This window comes from Thermobia domestica, chromosome 11 (genome assembly GCF_964235325.1).
Source record: "Thermobia domestica chromosome 11, izTheDome1.hap1.1, whole genome shotgun sequence".
Lineage (NCBI taxonomy): Eukaryota > Metazoa > Arthropoda > Insecta > Zygentoma > Lepismatidae > Thermobia > Thermobia domestica.
Genome location: NC_137464.1, coordinates 154,072,586 through 154,097,694, shown reverse-complemented (window position 1 = coordinate 154,097,694; position 25,109 = coordinate 154,072,586). Strand labels below are relative to the sequence as shown.

The following is a 25,109-nucleotide window of genomic DNA, read 5'->3' as shown; positions in this document are numbered from 1 at the left end:
TAGAGAGAATTGCAACGAAACTTTTCTAGGGACATTACGCAAAAACTAAGCGAACATGTGTTTTTAGTTTGTGTGGAGAAGCAGTGTTGGGGCCAAGACCTCCTCGAAAAGAAGTAAATATAATCGTAGAAGTACAGGAAGGAGTGGATCGAAGCGAATGAAATTGTGTGTAGATATTGTATATGTAAAATAAGGCAATTCGTGTTCCAAAATTGTCCCCTTCCGATTTGCATCAAATTTGGCACACCAAGAGTAAACATAAATCGACACGTGTTTTTGTTTATGCGGAGAAATATTGTAAGGGTTAAAGGCGCCCCTTGAAATACTATAAAATACGCCATAGGTAGGGAATGACTAGTGTTAAAATAGTGATATTTTACCAATAGATAGATGAACTAAAAGTTAATATCAATACAGTAAATTTCGTGTGTGTCCTGCTCCTACCCATAAAAGTTCAAGTTCAAAAACTCAACATTGCACACTCTAGCGTGGTACAAACAAGCAGACAAACAAGCAATTGCCAAAGAAAAACACGTGTCGAGTTATTTTCTGTTTACTTTTCATGTGCCAAATTTGAAGCAAATCGGATATGGACAATTGGGAAACACGAATTGCACTCCTTCCTGCACTTCTACGATAATACTTGTTTTTTTCGGACGAGGCCTCGGCCCCAACACTGCTTCTCCACACAAACTTAAAATACACGGTCGCTTAATTTTTGCGTATTGCCCCTACAAAAGTTTCGATGCAATTCTGCATATCCTTAGGCGCTTGTGATGTATACTTATTAGCCCTTTTGCTAATCCGTAATCAAAGGTTTGGAAGAGTTTGCGCCCCACCCCACTGTTTTCTTAAGAAAAATACAAAACACACATTCCCTCATTTTACGTATACAATTTCTGTGGACAATTACATTCACTTCAGTCCACTTCTTCTTGCCTTTAGAGCTTGAACTTTCACAATTTTTGGTGGCTGCTTTTGCACTCTAAAACAGTTTTTCTGCTGAAAATGAAAAAGAAACAAATATTCGTTTTCTGTTTGCGTATTGGCTCTACACAAAGTTTCGTTGCAACTCTTAAGGACCTTTAGACACTTCTGGCATACTGTTATTAGCAATTTTGGTATTTGATGATCAAAGGTTTTGCGGAGTCCGTGCCCACCCAACCGCTTTTTCCAGGAAAATATGAAAGACATATTGCCTTATATCGGGTCTAGAATATCTGTGCACAGTTTCGTTCCCTTCGGTCTCTTTTTTATTTTCTGGTGTCAAATTTCAAACGTTTGGGCTTTTTTCCCAATAAAACCGATTTTTCCGCGGAAGATAAAAAAACACGTACTCCTTTAGTTTTTGAGTATTGTCCCTACGCAAAGTTTCGTTGCTACTCTTCATGTGCTTCATGCACTTCTGACAAACTATTATTAACACTTTTGATATTTCGCGATCTTTGCGTTTAATGTTCCCCGATTATGCCTGTTAGGTTAAGGAAGACCATGATTAAGCAATTGAATTATGATGGACGAATTATTGGAAGATGAAAGTGGAAGGAAATTGGAGTGTCACCAGAAAACCTACGAGCACGATGTTGTCCACCTAAAGCTTACTTGCCTTGGGAACGAACCAAATATCCCACCATCAGATCAGAGTTGGAGTGGGTTGGTGGGTCAGTGTGTCAAGTGCGTCGAGGTTTCTCAATGGGTCAGTCGGTCGTGGGTCAATAGCATGTGACCCATTGCGACCCACAATTCACCATGACCCACTCTACTCACTGCACTATAGACAGTATCTTCTGAACAGTATATTTTTTTTTCGCCCTCGACCCTAGCCATAGCAACTAAATACACATTTCTGATTTTTTGCAGTTTGCGATTGTCCAAACCTTCTGGTGTATGTATATGTATTATAGTAATAGAAGAAAATTGTCACTTTGTTGGAAATAAAGAAGAAAATTTTAAGAAGTAATTGAGGTTAAATTTATATCATGGCAGTCAAGGTTGAACAAAAGGAGCCCTGCGGGGATTCTAACCCGTTCCTACTACCACCACCACCATTACTACTACTACTACTACTACTACTACTACTCTTACTACGTTTCTTATATTTAAAAAAGTAGTAGTTAGCGTGCTCGATTTTGACAGCTGCTGTATCACAAACTCCGGAATGTTTTAGGGCCTGATTGTCTCATAGACGGAACCTTTTCAAATCGATAAACGTAAAGAAGAATAAGGTCTGTTCATGAAAGTTTAACTTTACGTCTTTCTTATGCAAAACACAAGTTTGCGGGAGTTACCCTGCCATATTTTTTTATGCTGGTAGGTTTAATTGAGCACATCTTTTTAAAATTGGTGGAGGGGTCCCACCTGTTTGGGGCGCCCACCCTGCATTTGCAGGCTGGTGGTGTCTTGAACCTTACTTTTTTGAAGTGGAGTACCAGTATTGATATTGGCCTACAACAGAAGAGCCTAGAAAATATGCTGATACTATTTCCAGGAAGAAAGGTATGTGTATGTGTATGTGTGCGTGTGTGTGTGTGTGTGTGTGTGTGTGTGTGTGTGTGTGTACAAGGGCAATTACGTCTGGAATTCACATGTAAATAACTGCAGTACCGATACTCTAGTTACTACAGTTAAGCTAAGAAAGCTTTCTGTAGGTCTATGTTATATTTAATAAAGCACAAATATCGTAATAACATTATTAAAGAGATTATTTTAAATTTCATTATATACTGAGAATGAGAATATAGTAATGACATGAAATGCGAACGTGAAATAAAAGCAAGGATAGGAATGGCGAAAGAAGCCTTTAAAAGAAAGAAAAGTCTGTTTTGTGGGACCTTGAACAAAGAGTTGAGAAAAAGACTCATAAAATGCTTCGTGTGGAGTGTTGTGCTGTATGGGGCGGAAACGTGGACATTGCGTAAGGGTGAAGAAAATCGACTGGAAGCCTTCGAAATGTGGGTGTGGAGAAGAATGGAAAGAGTTAGTTGGGTCGAGCGGAAAACGAATGAGAGAGTGTTAGAAATGGTGGGTGAGAAAAGAACACTTTAGATATTATTAGGAAGAGGAAGAGAAACTGGTTGGGACATTGCCTAAGGAGAGACTGTATCATGAGGGACGTCATAGAGGGTATGGTGGCGGGAAAGAGAGGGAGGGGGCGAAGGAGACTACAATTAATGGATGATATTAAAACAGAAAGATCATACGCGAAGACGAAAAGGTTAGCGGAGGACCGTGGGGCATGGAAGCTTCTCAGCTGCGGCAAGTGACCTGCCAATAAAGGCAGAATACCTATGATGATGATGATGATATACTGAGAAAATGTTGCATGAAACATTTATCCATTTATATATTTAAATATTAGCTATTTTAATTATATATTAACCATTGAATTATTAGCTTACGTATTTATTAAGAAAAGCATTTCAGAAATCTAAATATTCATGTCAACACAATGTATATATTAAATTTTATTTACAAATGATATGTTGTTTCTGCTACTTCGAACGGCTATGTTTAGTATATAAATACACTAACGTAAATTACATCTTCGCACACTATGTACTCTAAGCTTGTGCCTTTGCAAACTTGGACCTCAAAATGGACGAAGATTAACACGCCATCTTTCATTTTTATCAATTTTTACCTTAAAATGATGATATTACAAAATAATTATTTACTGCAAAACAAAGCTCAATGATATAGGTGATCGGAACTAAGTGTGTATCTGAAGGGATTAAATGTGAATTGAAATTAAGAACAACTTCCAACGTTCGGCGCACACTGTGTGACAGAAATAAGCGAGCTTCGAGTGTGCACTTGTATCTTTTGGATACGAGGATAAAATGGAATAAAATACAAGAAAAGAAACAAAGAAAAGACATCTATGTAGGGAGAATACAATGCACAATAAAAAATAAGATATATATATATATAAAATAGAAACATGAATTAAACACTACATATATATATATATATATATATATATATATATATATATATATATATCAAAGCTGTAGAAATTAACAAGGGTTATTAATTATGCGTATGTTCATTCATGGGTAATAGGCTAATGATCTGGTAAGACGAACACAAATATCATTTGAATGAATTTAGTTCAAAAGCAGCTAAGTACCAAATGTAAAAGTTTCGGATATTAGGATAGCTATAATTACCTATGCTATAATTACCTATCTAAGGTCATTAAGCCAACTATGACCTTAGATTCTTCAGGTATGTTTTCCTGTTGGCACAGAGACCGATCTAACGAAAGGTGTTTTTTCAAAATTGCAATTTAGCTCCTATAGAACTAAGTACCTTCATTTGCAATAAGGCTAATAATAAAAAATAATAAGAGATAACTAACTACTATACTTACCATACAAATCAATGCGAAAGACATTGCTCCTTGCTTCAGAGTACAACACCAACATATAGAGTCTTTCTTCTTGCGGTATCCTCTAGCATAGTCCATTTCGTTTACCATTTCTCACCTGATGGAAAGGTATTAATACCTAACTTTTAAATTTAATGCTTCTTTAACATTAGATATTTATTAATTCGATATCTAGAGAAGTATTTATTTATTTTCGTTTTCTATCTACCCTATAACTAAAGGTTCTCATAATCACCAAATTTTGCATAGCAATATTGGCCCATCTATAGCTAGGGTTTAGAATTTTAAAAATAACTGATCGGTAATGCTTTTTGGAAATCCTTACCGGAAGACTGCGTCATAAGCTTAACTTTGTGATGGAGATTTTTATTTTTACAAGCGCGTTTTCAACCTGTATGGCTATTAGTTGTAGCAAAATTGTCACATTTTATGTGGAAAAACTTTTTCACCATAAAAAGCAATATTTGCGCGTTCGTTACAGTTTTACAACTTTAAAAAATAAATGTGTTTTGTTCAGCTGCGGTACAGTTAACCATTGTTATGTTCTGTCCAATAATGTTCCTTAGCTCGTTTACAAATATATCCGAAATGAAATCTTTCCGTCGCGTGGATATGCCATGGAATTCAAACGAGACGGTGATGACGAGAGAATGAAATGGTGTAAAGAAGGAAGTGGAAGGAAACAGGAGAACCGCGAGGAACGCACGTACACAATATTTATCCACCAGAAATCCTATATGGCGAGAGCTGAATTCGAATCAGGGATTCCATGCACCAGAAGTGAACGCTCTACGACTCAGCTACTGCGGCCCCATAATGCCAGTGCCTGACCAGGGTTTGAACCATCAACCTTAGGTTTTGTAATTCACTGACTGCCTATTTTACCTATTACTCTGTTTTTCTCCAGGTTTATCCTTCCTTGCAATGGACAATAATCTTGAAATGAAATGTAATGAAATCTTTAAGTTTTACGTCCCACGATTATGCCGGTTAGGCTAAAGGAGGCGGTGATGATGAGAGATGAGGGAAATGGTGGAATGAAGAAAGTGGGAGGAAACGGGAGAACCCCGATAAAACTACGAGTACGGTGTTTGTCCACCACAAAGTTCACACGGCATGAGCTGGGATCGAACCAGGAACCCCAAGCACCGAAGGTGAACGCCCTACCACTGAGCCACCGCACCACCGATAATAATCTTGAATATGGAAGGATAGATCAAGAATGTAATCGAATAGAGAATATTGTTAAGTTCATCACTCTAGTGGGTTTAAAATTATGCTAAAGATCGTTTGCAGTAAAAGTTACTTATCAGGTAGTAAATAGTGGTGTTATATCATTACTAGCTGTTCTATTATGTTGCAACATCAGTCACTGACGGAATATGTTTGCTAATATAACAGACATACTCAATACAAAAGACAGTAACTATAAAGAGAATGAGAAGGGAGTAGTAGAAAAATGATCGATCTGGAACAGCAAGAGAACAACTCAGGATCCCCTGGGAAATCGAGCATCTTGAACCGTCCACCCACGGTCTTTTACGACCTCCTATTTATTGGTGTATTTGTTCCCTTTTATGAGCACTTTTACGGGTGTATTCATTCTCTTTTATGAGTGCATTTTAAGGGGTGGACTCGTTCCCTTTTATGATCACTTTTCCACCCCTTAGCACTTTTTCCACCCCTTAACACATAGCAGAGCAGATAATACATAAGACTAGCAGGGATGTATTAATTCTCTTTTATGAGCACTTTTTAAGGGGGTGTATTCATTCTCTTTTATGAGCACATGTTAGGAGTGGAATCGTTCTCTTTTATGAGCATATTTTCCAACCCCTATTTTTAACATAGCAGAAATTACATAAAACTACGAACACATAGCAGAGCAGAGAATACATAAGACTACAAAACATAGCAGGGGTGTATTCATTCCCTTTTATGAGCATTTTTTCAACACAGCAGACAATGAATACCTATGTAACATAGCAAAGGGGGTGTACATAAGATTACGAACTCCCAACTATTTAACATAGTAGGGGTGTATTCGTTCCACCCCTATTTAAACATAGCAAAACTAGTAGAAGAGTATGGTTTATTTTCCAACCCATATTTTAACATAGCAGAAATTACTTAACATAGTAGAAATTATATAACACTTCGTCCCCTTTTATGAGCCCATTTTAGGGGTGTATTCGTCCTCTTTTATGAGCACTTTTTTCAACCCCTAATCTAACATAGCAGATCGATAACACATCTTCCAACGCCTATTTAACATAGCACATATTACATAAGACTATGTAACATAGCAGAGCTAATACAAGATTATGACCAATTTTTTCAACCCCTATTTTAACATAGCACATATTACATAAGACTACGAACACATAGCAGAGCAGATAACACATAAGATTCATTAGCTTTTATGAGCATTTTTTCAACCCCTATTTTTAACTATAAACATAGCAGACAATGAATACCTATGTAACATAGCGAAGGGGGTGTGAACACAAAACTATTTAACATAGCACTGATTACATAAAAACATTCGTTCCAAACCCCTAATTTAACATAGCGGAAATGACACAAGCATGTCCCCAAACTACTGACCATCGAGAACAGAGGTCAAACTCAAAAACGGAGCCACATTTAGTAATAGGTCATCCAAGACCACATGTCCCAAAAGTGTTGACCATCGAGATCAAAGGTCAAAATACTTAAAATCTAATAACTCGGAAACGGAGCCACATATTGAGATGGTGTTTCCACATTTAGTAATTGGTCATCAACTACTACAAGTTCAAAAATAATTACCATCGAGGTCAAAGGTCAAAATATTTTAAACCTAATAACTAGGATGCTATCGACCAGCGAAGCAAGAAAATTTAATGCGGACATTTTATTAAAGTCGTGATTAACTTTTGGTGACAAAACCTAGCAGTTGGCAACTATGCGCATACTCGTTCAGCACATGACTTCTCTTCGACGCCACAAACTGACTTTTCTTGTGAATGTGTGTGTGTGCAGAGCAATGGTTCTTTGTTTCGAAGACATTGGAACTTCCGGTTGTATAGTTTCTAGAACATTCCAGAAACTACTGGATCATTTCGTACTTCCGGTGACTTTCTAAGACTAGTGATGATTGGACAACTTTTCAATTACTGACCAATCAGAAACTGTGTTACGTCCCAAGTATACTTTTCTCACGTGCATTGTGTGACCAAGAACTGCGCCAATTACTCGGGACCCAGAAGTTAAGGAGTGCAACACGTATCCCGATCCAAGGGACATTTTGTTGGTGAAACCAAAAAGTTAATAGAACATTGGTGTCTAGTTGGTGAATATAATTAAATTTAACATGTACAAGTGATACCTAAAAACAATAGTTGCAGTATTAATCGAGAAAAACTCAAAAATAAGAAGATTTACTGAGTCCGAATCCAGCGCACCCAGGAAGGCAATGTAAGTGGCGCATCATCTCTAGGGAAGCGAAACCGTAAGTAACAAAATGATATTGTAGGAGCAATCGTCAAGCAATTTGAGTAAATCTCACCAGGACTTATCTGATACCGGAGTTCATCGGTCAATTAGTGTGAAAGTGATCATTCCGTTCTAATCGTCGTTAGTACGCCAATTCCGTCGCCTCCAACTGATAGAAAAAAAACAATTAATAAATGCGCATGACTAAACGGCCATCATCGCTCGAGCTCACATCTGTATAATTATTTTGTGCACATAATTCATGTTTACGAATGATGGTTTAGCTAAATAGGACAGAAAAGGTGATAATAGTAGTTGATACTTGAATATTAATGTTGTTGTGTGTGTAATACGAAAAATATAGATGTTGTCTTGTGTCATTAATATTTGATGCTTATTAGTTATCTCAGTTCGTGTTTCTATTGATGTTGAAGCCTCTGTGTAACAATCAGTGCATGTAAAACCATCAATTTACCGTTTTGCTAAATATGAATAGTTAATCACTAATTCCCGGCTTTTCAATCTTTTTGCTCTCCTCTTATTTTTTTTGTTGTTCTTACTGTTATTTTGAATATGGACGCGAGAGCAGGTCGCGGAACGTACCCAGTCCCAATTGTGTGTGTGTAGTGAACTATCCCTCGCGTAAACCTTAATTAATACAAAAAAGGTACAGTTAGCATTTCTTTTCTTTTATTTCGATCTTTATTACAGGATAGTTCGGACGCGACCAACCACGTTGTTACCAACCCTTCCACTTGAGTCGTTCCCAAGCTTAAGCGGAGGTTGGCAAAGCATGTATATGCTTCCGGGTGAGGGGGATGATTGGGAAGATTTTTAATTAAGAGTCAATGTAAACGAAAGACGTAAAATAAGCCTGTGTGACCTCCTTCACCAAAGCGATAGCATATTTAATTGGTGGTTCCGCCTAGGAGAGATTTACAATAGTGTGACCTTGTTTGTTTTTATTTTGCACTGGTATTAAGAAGGAAAACAAAAAGTAAAACGCGTGATAAATTTGTGCATTACTTAAGTGTGTCTTACTTTTAATAATTGTTATGGATTGTGGGTCTTGTTATGTTCATGTTCTTTTAGAGAAATTATTAGTGACCAATAGAGTGCATCCTAGCTTGATTTAGAGAAATTATTAGCTTTCTTTGATCATTGATTATTGAACTTGTACAAAATGTCGGAGTCCGAGGAATTAAAAAATATGCTTACAGCTTTATTCGAAAAGCAGTCCGCACAGCTTAATGACACAATCGAGGGTTTGAAAAGGGAACAGGTAGAAAGTGTTGTTAGTTTGAAGGAAGATATTGTCAGTTTAAAGCAAGAACAGGTAGCAAGTGTTGCTAGTTTGAAGGAAAATATAGCTAGTTTAAAAGAGAATCTTGAAAGTTTGAAAGAAGAGCAGGCAGAAAACGTTGCTAGTTTGAGGGAAAATTTAGAAAGTAAATTGGAACAAGTTGGTAAGGATGTTTTGCAAACTAACAACGCTGTTGTTCAGATCACTACGCGCATTCAGGCCATGGAAGAGAAAATAGAGCAATCCAAAAATGAATGTAGATCAAATTATGAGTCCGTGCAGGCACAGGTTGACAATTGTAGGACCGAGATAGTACAGGACCGCGTAAGTAATCAAGAGAAGTTTCAGGAAGCAAAAGATAGGCAAGTGTTATTAGAACTTAATACAAATAGATATCATGCCCAGGTAGAGGAGCGCATTTCAGAGTTTCAAGCGACAATTGACACCCACCGTGCATTCATGCGGGAAGCGATGATTGGTTTACGAGAACAGCGCGGTGAGATAAATGAAATACGGGATGACATGGTAGAAATTAAGAAAGTAGCTACTGAAAATAAAGAGGAAATTACGCATGTTGCGGCAAGGGTAAACAAATTAGAATCGCACACCATTCAGTCCATCCAACAAGTTATCCAGCAAGTACAGAATATCCCCACGCGAACAGTTGTAAAAGCGGAAGTGAATAATCGTGTTTTGAAGTTAGAGCAAGAGTTAAATAATTTAAGGAGTAATCAGTTTAGTCGCGGGCCTGACTCTCCCACACGGGAGACTGACGAAAACAGCGAGTACGATAGTGGTAGTGAAGGTTACGAATCCGATCACTCGAATAGCAAGGGGAAGAATAATACATCTTTCGCGAAAACAAGTAAACATCGACGCCGTATTACAATCCAAGAAATACGAGACCTACCAACATATAGTGGGATGCCCGATAAGGAAACTGCGCGCTCATACTTACGTGATTTACAACACAAGTTGGACTTGTTGAATGTACACGAAGACGCAGTGTTGCCGGTATTACCAAGCTTACTTCAGAACCCATGTTTGGAGTGGTTTCGAACGCGCCAACATTTGTTCACCACTTTCGAGGAATTTAGTCATGCTTTAGTTAATGCATTCGAATCTGAAGCAATCGTAGTGAGTAGGCTGACCGCGTTGCGAAATACTTCCTTTGACCCAAGAGTGCACGGTTCAGTGTTAGAATTTGCGACTACTCAATATCGCGCACTAAGTGATTTAAATCCTGAAAGCACCCCGGCGAAAATATTAGTTTTATGTAAACTTAAAAATTATAAGTTTCATGAATATAGAATTAGGATTTGAATTTGGTTATATATTGCGTTATGTTTATATATCAGGCTTTTATGTAATGTTTCACGAATTTTGTGTTTGTAATCCAGAAGTTATTGCATTCTGTAGTGTCGAAATTTGTAGATCCATATATATATATATATATATATATATATATATATATATATATATATATATATATATATATATATATATATATATATATATATACGCATGCACACATTATAGTAGGTTTTGTTTAGCTTCAATATAATATACTAGTTTTCCAATATATCAATATAATTTACATTACGTGTAACAGTCGCAATGTTGCATAAGATAGCTTGATTAATTAGATTAATATTCTTGATAAAATATTCACTTATTAAGTAATGAATAGTAAAGTTCTTTAAAGAATTAGTATTAATATACGTTCTTCACATTTTATTTTAGTTTATGATAGTTACGGCAGAAGATGTAAGCAACGTATGTTTCATATGAATGAAAATCTTGTTTATTTTAATGGCTAACAATTTTATAAAAATATTTTAATGATTTTATAAAATATATTACCGTAGTCCCAATAATCAATGTCATATTATGTGTTGATCCAGATTTCAAACTTTTAGATAAGTGTTACGGTTATTAGTAAATACATTGAAGAAATATATGTAAGTAAATCACTGAAGAAGGCTAGTTAGGGGTGCCCGAAATATAGTTCATTCCAATAATTATACAGATACCCTTGGGTTAGATATTTTTTTTGTTGAATCTTTATATTTTTGCTTTGCTATGTTCATTAGTTAACAATTTTAAAAAAAAGGAAGGTAACGGAGACTTTCAGATACATTTTTTGAATTTTTGGCATTGACTTTAAAGCAAATTCTTTTGAAAATAAAAATACTTATTTGAAAAAAAGGAAGAATAAATAAATAAATAATTCTTTTTCGTTTACATAGTCAACAATCCTCTGTTTTAAAGAGAATAAAATAAGCATGTACTTTAAGTTAGTTTTGATCATCGAGAAGTATGAATGGTAATTGTAATGAATATGAGAGGTCAGTATTTATGAAAGAATAATGGTAGATAATCAATCGTATGAGATATAAGGCGAATACATTACGATACATGTTTGTAAATGGGTTTAAGGAATATTGTATATATATGTATGTGTGTACCCCGTTGACAAAGTATGTCCGGGACAGAGATGTTATAAGGCGTTCAATGAAATTAGGCTATGCTCCGTTAGCAGTAGCAAGGCTATACTCTGATAGTAGTAGCGACGAAGTGTTTTTGTGAAAACGTTGTTTACCGAGGTTGACGTTGTGCCCTCGATGTACTTGAATGTGAATGCGATAAAAATATGTTACGAAGAAAAACGTTAGAAATAATATTTCTCAAATGCCCATTGGAGGAAATATGAATGATTATGTAGCCTTAATGTATGCCGTTAAATTATTACAGGAGAGTTAAACATTAACAAGAACAAATCTTTGTTTTAAAAATCTCTCAAATATTGAACCACATGATGAAGAATATGAAGATAAGATCTATTGCCAAAGATAATAATTTTAGGATTGTTGTGTTTTGTTAAAACGAATTAATAAGTAAATGATTTTTTTTTAAGGTTTAAGGTTGTTAAGTTACAACAATAAAGATCACCACATTGGTAACATTTTTCATTTTGAATTGTATTTTTTTGATTTTTTTTTATATTTGAAAAAGACATCCATACTTTTTGTGAAAAAAAAGGTTTCTTTTTAATCTGTTCATAATAATAAGTACTGAAATGTTTATGTTGTAAAGTAATGCACAAATTCGATAACTCCAAATTCGTTGACCTTACCCCAATTTTAAAATTCCGCTCTCGTCTCCGATACATTTCTAATTAAAAAAAAAAGAATGTTTAGTTCGTTTTGTTTTGTAGCGCTTTATTGGTTTAAGAAGTATTTCCTCATATATAATCTTGAAGTTTTAAACGAATGGGATTTATATACATGTTAATTAATATTTTTTTGTAACGTTGTAGTAGATAGGTTTTATTGCTAATGAAAAATCATAAAATATGAGCATACAGTGAGAAACCATAGTTAAGAGTATCAAGTGAAAATTAATAAATAACAGAAAATTACATACTTTAATGAAAGGACATTAAAAGACAGAAAACATTTCGTAATTACATAAAAGTGGCCAAAAAAGAGGTGGCTGAACATACAGGTGTAAAGACCTATTGTCCAAAATAATAATAAGGCGTACAAAATAGTACAAAATGGCGTTACTAGTGCTTCGTAAATAATGCTCCACTAATAGTGCTCCCTCAACAGTGCCAAAGTTTCTCCAATTTATATTTTTAATGTTTCGCATTTACCCCAAGCTGATCCCAAATAGTGTTATAGTGGCATATTTATCCCAACAAGGAAACATTATGTTAACAGTTACCATAACACAATGAAATTAAACTATATACAGGGTGTATCGAAAATCAAGGCCCACGTATGAACGGTCCAGGCTTCTTCTTCAACATTGCTAATGCAATATTGCCAATTCTCTGTGGGCGCCATTTGCTATCGACCAGCGAAGCAAGAAAATTTAATGCGGACATTTTATTAAAGTCGTGATTAACTTTTGGGGACAAAACCTAGCAGTTGGCAACTATGCGCATACTCGTTCAGCACATGACTTCTCTTCGACGCCACAAACTGACTTTTCTTGTGAATGTGTGTGTGTGCAGAGCAATGGTTCTTTGTTTCGAAGACATTGGAACTTCCGGTTGTATAGTTTCTAGAACATTCCAGAAACTACTGGATCATTTCGTACTTCCGGTGACTTTCTAAGACTAGTGATGATTGGACAACTTTTCAATTACTGACCAATCAGAAACTGTGTTACGTCCCAAGTATACTTTTCTCACGTGCATTGTGTGACCAAGAACTGCGCCAATTACTCGGGACCCAGAAGTTAAGGAGTGCAACACGTATCCCGATCCAAGGGACATTTTGTTGGTGAAACCAAAAAGTTAATAGAACATCGGTGTCTAGTTGGTGAATATAATTAAATTTAACATGTACAAGTGATACCTAAAAACGATAGTTGCAGTATTAATCGAGAAAAACTCAAAAATAAGAAGATTTACTGAGTCCGAATCCAACGCACCCAGGAAGGCAATGTAAGTGGCGCATCATCTCTAGGGAAGCGAAACCGTAAGTAACAAAATAATATTGTAGGAGCAATCGTCAAGCAATTTGAGTAAATCTCACCAGGACTTATCTGATACCGCAGTTCATCGGTCAATTAGTGTGAAAGTGATCATTCCGTTCTAATCGTCGTTAGTACGCCAATTCCGTCGCCTCCAACTGATAGAAAAAAAAAAAACAATTAATAAATGCGCATGACTAAACGGCCACCATCGCTCGAGCTCACATCTGTATAATTATTTTGTGCACATAATTCATGTTTACGAATGATGGTTTAGCTAAATAGGAAAGAAAAGGTGATAATAGTAGTTGATACATGAATATTAATGTCGTTGTGTGTGTAATACGAAAAATATAGATGTTGTCTTGTGTCATTAATATTTGATGCTTATTAGTTATCTCAGTTCGTGTTTCTATTGATGTTGAAGCCTCTGTGTAACAATCAGTGCATGTAAAACCATCAATTTACCGTTTTGCTAAATATGAATAGTTAATCACTAATTCCCGGCTTTTCAATCTTTTTGCTCTCCTCTTATTTTTTTGTTGTTGTTGTTACTGTTATTTTGAATATTGACGCGAGAGCAGGTCGCGGAACGTACCCAGTCCCAATTGTGTGTGTGTAGTGAACTATCCCTCGCGTAAACCTTAATTAATACAAAAAAGGTAAAGTTAGCATTTCTTTTCTTTTATTTCGATCTTTATTACAGGATAGTTCGGACGCGACCAACCACGTTGTTACCAACCCTTCCACTTGAGTCGTTCCCAAGCTTAAGCGGAGGTTGGCAAAGCATGTATATGCTTCCGGGTGAGGGGGATGATTGGGAAGATTTTTAATTAAGAGTCAATGTAAACGAAAGACGTAAAATAAGCCTGTGTGACCTCCTTCACCAAAGCGGTAGCAAGGAAACGGACCCACATATTGAGATGGTGTTTCCACATTTAGTAATTGGTCATCAACTACCACAAGTTCCAAAATAATGACTATCGAGGTCAAAGGTCAAAATACTTGAAACCTAATAACTCGGAAACGGAGCCACATATTGAGATGGTGTTTCCACATCTAGTAATTGGTCATCAACTACTACAAGTTCCAAAATAATGACCATCGAGGTCAAAGGTCAAAATACTTAAAACCTAATAACTCGGAAACGGAGCCACATATTAAAATGGTGTTTCCACATTTAGTAATTCGTCATCAACTACTACAAGTTGAAAATAATGACCATCGAGGTCAAAGGTCAAAATAATTTAAACCTAATAACTCGGAAACGGAGCCACATACTGAGATGGTGTTTCCACATTTAGTAATTCGTCATCAACTACTACAAGTTCAAAAATAATGACCATCGAGGTCAAAGGTCAAAATAATTTAAACCTAATAACTCGGAAACGAAGCCACATATTGGGATGACGTTTCCTCATTTAGTAACAGATCATTAACTACATGTACGAAAATATTGACTATTGAGGTCAAAAGGTCAAATAACTCTTAACAGAGGAACGGATAAATTTGTGTGATCTATTCAATTTTGTATCAAACAGAAAAAAAAGAAGAAGTAATAAATTTGAGTGGCTTATTTACTTTTGTATTAATGAGAAAGAAATCAAAGAAACACAATTTTAACTAGCGCAGAATTTCTGTACCTTTTTGGGCTATTCAAATAAACGCAAAAATTAATTTGGATGGAGTGTTTATTTTTCTACTAACAAGAAAGGAAGCAAAGATATGCCATATTAACTAGCTGAGAATTTTATATCATCACGAAGTGATAAATTTAAGTGATCTATTTCATTTTGTACCAAGGAGAAATGCCCTTTTAACTAGCTCAGAATTTATGTACCTTTATGTGCTAACCTAAAAAAAGCGAAGAATGTCCATTTTAACTAAATGAATATTTTATATCTTGTACTATTTAAATAAACGAAGGAATACATTTGAGTGGCCTTCTGAATTTTGTACCAACGAGAAATTTCATTTGTAGCTAGCTCAGAACTTCGAGGCCACGTTTTACTATTTAAAAAAGCGAAGGGCTAAATTTGAAAAAGCGAACATGTACCATTTCAACTTACTCAGAATTTTATATCATTTTGTAATACTCAAATAAACGAAGAAATAAATTTGGATAGAGTATTTAGCTTTGTACGAACCAGAAAAAAGTGAAGAAGGTCCATTTGAACTAGTCCAGTATTTCTGTATAATTTTGTACTACCCAAATAAACGAAAGAATAAATTTGGATAATCTATTTTATTTTTGTACCAATCAGAAGAAAATGAAAGAAGGGCCATTTTCACTAGATTAGCATTTTATACTTCTTTCTATCATTAAAAAACTGAGGATAACTTGAGTAGTCTAAGTTTTTGAACTCATTCGAAGAAAAGCAAAGAAGAACCATTTTAAGTAGCTCAGCTTTTTCATACCTAATGTTGCCAGACTATAAGGAAAGGAATAAATAAATATCGGTATCCTATTTCCTTTTGTACCAACGAAAAAAAGGAAAGAAGAACCATTTATAACAGGCTTCAATTTTTATGCCTTTTTGTAATATTTATACACTCGAAGGGTTAAATTTGTAAGACCATTTGAACTGGCTCAGCTTGATATACCATTTGAGTGGCCTATTGAATTTTGTACCAACAAGAATTCTCATTTGAAACTACCTCAGAACTTCCAGACCATGTTTAACTATTTAAACAAACGAAGGGCTAAATTTGAGAAAGCGAACATGGACTCAGAATTTTATATCATTTTGTAATACTCAAATAAACGAAGAAATATATTTGGATGGATTATTTAGTTTTGTACCAAGCAGAAAAAGGAAAACTTAACACTGTACTAATCATGTAAACAAAGGTATAAATTTGTACTGACCAGAAAAGCAAAGAAGGATCAGCGTTCTATACTTTTTGTGCCATTTAAATACGGGCGTCCTATTTCCTTTTGTACCAACGAGAAAGAAAGCCAAGAAAGACCATTTTTAACTGGCTTAGAATTTTATACCTTTTTGTAAAATTTGTACCAAACCGACAAAAGCAAGGAAATACCATTTTACTAACTAATAATTTTTATGCTAACCAAAAAGGCGAAGACAGACCATTTTAACTAGCTCAGCATGTTATAAGTTTTTGTGCTACATATTTGAGTGGTCTACCCAATTTTGTACCAACGAGAAATGCCTTTTTAACTAGCTCAGAATTTCTTGACCATGTTGTACTATTCAAACAAACAAAGGAATAAATTTGTACTAACCAGACTCAAAATATTATATCATTTTGTAATACTCAAATGAATGAAAGAATACATTTGTGTGATCTATTCACTTTTGTAGCAAGCAGAAACAGGAAAGAACTAACATTTTGTACTAATCAAATAAGCGAAGGAATAAATTTTGGGTGGCCTATTTAGTTTTGTCTATTCTTTAACTAGCTCAATATGTCAGTACCATTGTAACTAACTCAAACAAATGAAAGAATAAATTTGAGTGGCTTAAGCAAAGAAGGTCAATGGTAACTAGCTCAGCAATTGGTACCTTTTTGTGCTATTAAAATAAACGAAGGGTTAAATTTGAGTGACCTATTCAGTTTTGTACCAAGTAGAAAAATTGAAGAATGAATAAATTTTGTTTGCTTCTTTACTTTTGTATTAGCAATTTAAAAAAGCGGAGAAGGTCTGTTTTTAAATAGTTCAGTATTTATGTACAGTTTGTACTACTCAAATAAACGAAGGAATAAATTTTGATGTTCTACTTTCTGTACCAACCAGAGAAAAACAAAGGAAGACCATATTCTGCTACTCAAACAAACGAAGGAATAAGCTCAGAATTTCTATACCTTTTTGTGCTATTCAAATAAACAAAAAATATTCAAATAATTTTATATCCTTTCGTACTAATCAAATAAACGAAGGAATAAATTTTTGTGACCTATTCACTTTTATAGCAAGCAGAAAAAGCCCCTTTTAGTTTTGTACCAACCACGAAAAATGGGAAGAAGGACCATTATAACAAGCTCAGTATTTTTATACCATTTTGTATTACTCTAATAAATTTGGGTGGTCTATTTCATTTTTGTAACAATCATTAGAAAAGTAAAGATGATACATTTTAACTAGCTCAGAATTTTATACCTTTGTGAGGGACTAAAATAAACGAGTGGTTCATTTAGTTGTGCTATATTTTGTATATTTTTTGTCATCCAGAGAACAATTTAAATTACCTCTCCCGTCACTAAGTAAGGCTCATTGTTATATGGGTATTGACGTGTGTTTAGCGAATTAGGTTTACAAAATACTAATGACGACGCTAAAGTCCAAAGTTTCCCGGTCACTATCTAAATATTTGAATTTGAGATTTAACAAACCAGAGTTGCCATTGGTTACAGAAGAGAGTTGCGTCATAATTCAATGTTAACTTAATTGTGTAGAACAGACTCCATAGCAATTAGCGTTCTAAAGAAAACTGATAAATGACGACGAATCATGGCAATTAATAAAGAAAGAAGAAACAGCATACTTGGCCATTTTGGATCACAGTACTGATTGAGGAAAAAGCAGGAGAGATCATATCAAAGTAAACATCAGCTCACCAATTAAAAGAAAAGTTTTGAAAGTTCCATGTTGCACACCATCTATAAAGAGTGCTGCAGATATTTAAGCTGCTCAATATAAATGCGATTTAATTAAAATAAAAAAGGAACGTTACGAATGCGTTACCTAATATTTGTATTGCTAGTATAGTGAGGGTCCTAAGGTACTGCCTATTGCTCAACGATTCAATTATATTTGCTTAATGGAACTATTTTTTTAAACTTTCTTTCCTCGTCTAAGGTAAATTATATGAAACTTATTAAGTCCAAGAAGACTAATATATATTTTTGCATTTATGTATTTTATTATAATGGAAATAAGTTTTGGAGTATATTTGGAAAATAATAGAACATACATCATGATGTTACATTAACGAATTGTTTCTTGGAAAATATTTATTTTGTATTGCCTTGAAACATATTATTAAACAGAGAATTCGAATAAAATATTATTTCATTGTAATATAAGACGGAGAATGCATAGAACACTTTATTAAATGTAGGTGAAAAATGTGTTTTACACATGTCAGAAGCTTTTATTGTAGATATATAAATAGATGTATCACACTTGAAAAAATTATTTATTTGATTTTGCTGAAGAGCAGAAAAAATGACTAGCATGGAGATTGTTTATGTTTCACCTAGAGAAAAAGAAATTCAGCGTGAAACCTATACTGTTAATTCACCCGTCTGACCCCGATTTGCCAGATGAATTACGTGATAAAGTGAGAATCATATGTCCATCACAAGAAATAGAAGAAGTATTTTAGACGCTATAATAGATATAATGATGAAATACTCCCGGAAAGTGATGATGACAGTGTTTTGAAGTGGAAGCTAATGAGTGCGAGTGTACTAGTGAAAGTATTAGTGATACATGTGTTATACAATTATTTAAGCAATTATTATGTGAAGCATGTTCTGAACATAATGAAAATGAAAAAGATCACAACTGTTTGCTGCAGTATGATTACGAATTATTACAAAAGGTGTGGACGATGTTAATTAAACGTGAAATGAGAGAGAAAATCTATAAACTTTATTTAAAGAAGCATTTTAAAGGTTGTAATATTAAGAACACTTATATTTGAAAAAAAATTAATCTGGTATATGAATACATTACAGAGTAGGGGTGTTCCAAGAACCGGTTAACCGGTTTCGGTTCGGTTTGTAGTCTAAACCGAATCAATCGGTTTTGACTTCAAACCGGTCCGGTTCGGTTTGGGAACGGTTCGGTTCGGTACGGTTTGGGAATGGTTCGGTTCGGTTTGGCAACGGTTCGGTTCGGTTCGGTTTGGAAACGGTTCTGTTTGTAAAGTGTTCGGTTCGGTTTGTAGAATGGTTCGGTTCGGTTTAAGAACTGTTGGGCCCTTTATGAGGACTGTTTTGTTCGGTTTCAGTTCAATATTTGAAATCAACAGAAATGCAGTTTGCATTGTTAGCAACCGTCCACCCAGATATTATAATAAGGGTGAATGTTACGTTTTTCGATATAACTTTATTCAGATTAAAATTATTTCGATGTTACTGAAACAATTTAGGGGTCGTACTTGTGTGAGTACTTTTACTGATGCTTTGGATTTTGGAATAAAACTCTTAATATCAGTTGGAATACAACTTTACGGCATGGGTGGATTTAGGAGACACCGTGCTAGGGATGGCAGTTACTTGAAGGGTGGATGGTATTCCAGGAGAAGCTACGTATAGAATGAAACATTAAATTCATCTTGAAATGACATGGGGGGAGGACATGATTTACACCTGTATGTGGAATAAATCTTGGTGTAATATTATCAGGTGACCAAGAAAAGTTATGCTGTTTTTGAGAACAGTTACTTTTGTCGCGTTAGTGTAGTCAAATTGATTCTGATGACGCTACACAGTATGGCGCTAAATTCGTTTTACAAAAACAGAGGGGCGATTCCTGAGAGCAAAACAAACAAAAAAAAGTTCCAGTAAAGTGTGTTGTTTACGTGTTATAGGCTGCCGAAAGCATGGAGTTAAATATTGCACAAACTACTGATTGTAGACGTGATGCGGCATGATATCGACAAAATATCCTAACCTGCTCTATCCAAATTTGCAGTTTTCAGATTTGTGCAATGGCGGCACAGGGAATTCCCTTATATTTTATGACGTAAATTGAGTGGACGACAACATGTAAAGGACATTTCACTGCCTAGAAATAATATTACGTCGCAGATCAGTACTCATACACGAAGATAAAAGATGGCGGATGAAGTAAAAATTACTGTGTGTGGTTGCGTACCTCCTCAAAAAGCACTAGTAAAGTCGTTGTACAAGAACTCACTGGAAACTTTACTTTTCTAGAATGTAAAAATGCGTACGGCACAAGCCGATAAGTAACAGAAAATAAAGAAATTCCGATTGCTGATTTGCTCATATTAATGATATCGCAACGCTTTTGAGAACGCATCTGCCTTTACAAATACAGTAATTGAACAAGAACTACAGACAAATAAAGAACGCGTAATAATAATAATAATAATAATAATAATAATAATAATAATAATAATAATAATAATAATAATAATAATAATATACATAACTGTTTTAGCACATTCATTTCGATCAGTACATCACATAAATGCGACTACAGTACGTTTTTTTTCAATCAATGTTCTAAACTGACGGATGTGAAACAAAATATTCCTTCCATTCACGATATTTGTACGTACTGTAACAGGGGCCGATATTTCTGGATCCAAATCGTATAACGGAACTGCATACAGAAGGTAGTTGCAGGGAGCAAGGTACAGAGGGGAGTTTTTGTTTACATGGAAAGAGGATGGTTGTCAGAACGGATACTGCAAAATATGTTTAAAGTTTCAACCCACCACTTCAATGCAAAGGTTACAGCGGCGTCGAAGGGAAAGACGCTGCGAACGCGTTGAAACACTCCTGGCGTTTCCTGAATGCTCCACGCTGCAGCAACAATTTGAGCAACCAAATTCTCCTCTGATTGCACAGGCGTCGCGCAGATTAGTTGTTTCATATGACCCCAAGAAAAGAAATCTAAGTGGTTAAGATCGGATGAGCGAGGTGGCCAAGATACCGGTCCTTCTCTGCCGTCCATTTGTTCGGAAAGGATGTGTTGCGACAATTTCGCACCTCCACAGCAAATGTGCTGGAGCACCGTTGTGCATAAACCACATGTTTCGATGAACAGCCAGTGGCACAGTCTCTAGTAGTTCAGGCAGAATCTCTTTCAAAAATATCCAATACTCCCACCCGGTTAGTCATTGTGGTAGTAGGTACGGTCTGATGAGAATTATCAACGATTCATGCCCACACATTCACAGAACACCGTTCCTGACGGGCACGAGTTGACATCCCATATGGGTTTGACTCAGGCCACAAATGTTGAGTGTGAGTGTTCATCACTCCATCATGGGAAAACATAGCTTCATCTTTGAAAAGAATACGAGACATGAAGCGGGATATATTAGGATGGCGTGTAATGCATGCACCCTTTGGACATGGAAAGAGTACATCTGATTTTCGTGAAGTATGTTCCAAACCTGCCGATGATAGGTGCAACTAGGTGAATTTCAGCAGTTACTACCCGTGTGCTGGTGGACGGTTTTCTCTGATTTCAAGCAAGAATTTCCTCCTCAAAAGCCACAGTCCATACGGTTCTGTTTCGTCCAGCACTGGGCCTGTGTGCTTCCAGCAATCCTGTTTCTTGTAATCTTCGATCTACACCTGAAAAAGGTTGCGTGGTGTGGAATTCTAAGATTAGGAAACTGTTGTCTGTATACATCGGGACAGCTTTAAAGGGCTCTTTCCCCAACCACTGCTTCTTTTCACCCCCACAACCCTCGGTTAGTCCTCGCGAGCGTGTAAGCTGTCATTACTCTCAGTGTTGCCGTACCTCCGATCCACTTGTGTAGTTAAAGTCCGGTAAAATAAGGAGGAAGCTTTCCTTCCTATTTTCAGTTAATAATAAACATTAAAAAAATCAACTAGGAAAAAGGAATTAAGGCAACATTGGTTTTCAGCCACAAGGGATCATAAATCTCTACCACGTGTCGCGGAGACTGGTTAGCGGAAGGTCTAGAGGGGTGGACAGGGTCTTCAGAATTCCTGGAAAAAGAGCCCTCTCTTTCTGTCCCAATGTATACACCGTTGTGCCACACGGCCATTACCGTCCGCTTTCCCGTATGCCAGATCAATGTCTGCCAATTTGAATTGAATTTCTCTTTATTTCAGCGGGCGAGGTTCAGCCGGAGGCTGCTCTGCCACCTAACCCTTGTCATCATTACAAAAAAAAAGAAAAGAAAGAAAGAAAAACAAAGACACAAATAAGATACAAGATACAAATAACAACATAACATGGTACATTCAATAATACTAAGGATAAACAAAACTCAGTAAATGTAAATGTAAAAAAAAACTAATACTGTTAGACCAATTTCAGTCCAATTCCATACTATAGTAAACCTTTCATGTGTGCCAATGCTTTGTCTCTGATCTCTAAATAATAATGTTTGGAGTGATGATTTAAATGAATTGTATGGTTTGTCAGTGATTGACTTTGGTAGGAAGTTCCAGATTCTTACTGCCGAAATTGAAAATGCCTGTTATTTTTCAAGAACGCCGGGACATATTCAGTTTATTACTTCCTCGGGTATTGTAACGGTGAATTTCTGGTCTACATGTTAATTTATGATGCAAGTAAGGTGGTGTTTTATGTGAATTTATTTTGTATAGTTAACAACAGTATCGGAGATATCGTCTTCGGGATATGGTTAGGATATTGTTTTCATTAAGTACCGGCAGAATATGCTAAGACTTTCTGTAATTGAGAGAGAAGCGTAAAGAGTAATTCTGTATTTTCTGAATTGCCCTAATATTTTGAGTGGAGAGAGAGCTACCATATATTGAATCGCAGTAATCGAACAGAGGCAAAATGAGAGTGTTAACCAGATATAGTCTTGTTTCTTGCGAAAATAGCTATTTAATTTATAAAGCTGTGCGTTTAGCTTTAATACACTGTTCAGAAATGTGTTTATTCCAGCTAAGCCCTTGGTCTATTATTAAGCCTAGATCTTTTACAATTTCTCACGTGTGTACTCCTTTATTACCTCTGTAATCACACTCGTTGGCCGTATAGTGATGAAATAAAGAGAAATTAAAGTGGGAAATGGTAGATGTTTCCTCGCCATTGTGTTCACTGTCCAGAATCGAAGATAGCCAGGTTCCAACTTAGTGCAACTCTTCTGTCAGAGAATGATATTTATGTGTACGATTAGCAAATGTACAAAACCTACATCGTGACGGAGAAGATAACCACACCCAGAGCCGTAGCTACGGGGAAGGGGGGAGCTGGTAGCAAGAGGGCGCCGAACAAGCAATAAGAAAAAAGAAGTGTTGAAAATGAGTAAACGATGTGGTGCCCCGTAAAAGTATTGGCGCCCTATTAAATCAATATTGTTGTCGGTTTGCAAAGAAATAGATTTGTTAAAAAATTTTTTGCTCGCTACGCTCGCAATGCAAACGTTTCAGTAACACTCACGTGAAGATCTTACTTATTATTTACAGAAAGTAATTATATAATGATTTGTTAACGATGTGATATACAAGGTACCGATAATATTGACTTACATTGTACGTAGGAGCACGGTCAAAGTCTGAAATATGTGTTCGGCGTTTTGATGATGATGAGTCTGGTTAGTTAATCACGCTTTTCTTATAATATTAATCACGACGGTGAGAATGAAAGTATGAAAAATGAGAGAAATGAAGACACACATGCAAGCTGCTATTTGAGCAGGAATATTAAAAGCGAAGGTAAACAAGAAGAATAATAACATTTTCGAATTTGAAGCAGTTGTAGAATGGGGGCTTAACAGGTCAGAACTTAACCCAACGAATTTCATCTCTTTCAAAGACTGATCACTACCAGTGATTTTTTTTATTCCGTTGACATATGAAATGCTTCTAATTTGAAAGAATTTATTGGGATCATTTCTCCAGCCAATACTTGTATTGCCACGACTTTTTGTGCATACGTGGTATCTAGTTGTGTGATATTTTTTATCTATCTACATACATACAAACATTATATATATATATATATATATATATATATATATATATATATATATATAGATAGATAGATAGATAGATAGATAGATAGATAGATAGATAGATAGATAGATAGGTAGGTAGGTACGCTCTAATGAGTGCTTTCAGGCTCTTTGCTATTTTATTCTTTTATTATACACAAATCTGCTAACTGGTCGTATGTTACGAGTGAGTTAAAGATTAAATTCAGCTCCATGTGGACACAGCTGAATTTGCTTTGACGGAGTTTGCTTAAGTTTTGGTTAGCCAATAGTAAACGAAACCACGTTCCAAACCCTTTGGACAGTTTAGTTTGTCACAGTTCTACGGACAGTTCTGAATGGTACGATTCGGTTCGGTTTGAGAACGGTTCGGTTCGGTTTGGGATCGGTTAACCGTTCCAAACCGGTTTAAGTGGCAAACCGAAACCGCGGTTTATGTTTTCAGGAACCGTCCACCCCTATTACAGAGTGTGATTGTTATATCAAAGAAATAGTAGAAATGTTTTAGAGAAAGATAAACAATTATTTAATTCTGTAAATGAACACTGAGACACTGTAGCATATGCATTTGATTGTGTATGAATAGAAGAACATATTTATCCTCATATATATATTAGGGCTAAATACTTTGATGTAAGTTGAGAAATTACAAAGGGTTACAGAGAATTGAACTGTTAACTATCTTATTTTATAAATGGATCAATTTGTAGTATTTTAATATTAAGAATTTAAAAGATTACAAACATTGGACTAACGCATGTAAATAATAGAGCTAAAATAC

The 25,109-nt window shown here is 35.5% G+C and overlaps 1 protein-coding gene across 1 annotated transcript in view; it reads right to left on the bottom strand.

Moving 5' to 3' along the window:
• LOC145663682 (uncharacterized) overlaps positions 1-25,109 on the bottom strand; it is a 221,096-nt gene that overhangs the window by 159,480 nt on the left and 36,507 nt on the right. Inside the window, exon 2 of the mRNA XM_081729778.1 lies at positions 4,373-4,487. Within this exon, the coding sequence (XP_081585904.1) occupies positions 4,373-4,480 (108 nt within the window). The 5' untranslated portion in view covers positions 4,481-4,487. The remainder of the gene's footprint in view (positions 1-4,372; positions 4,488-25,109) is intronic.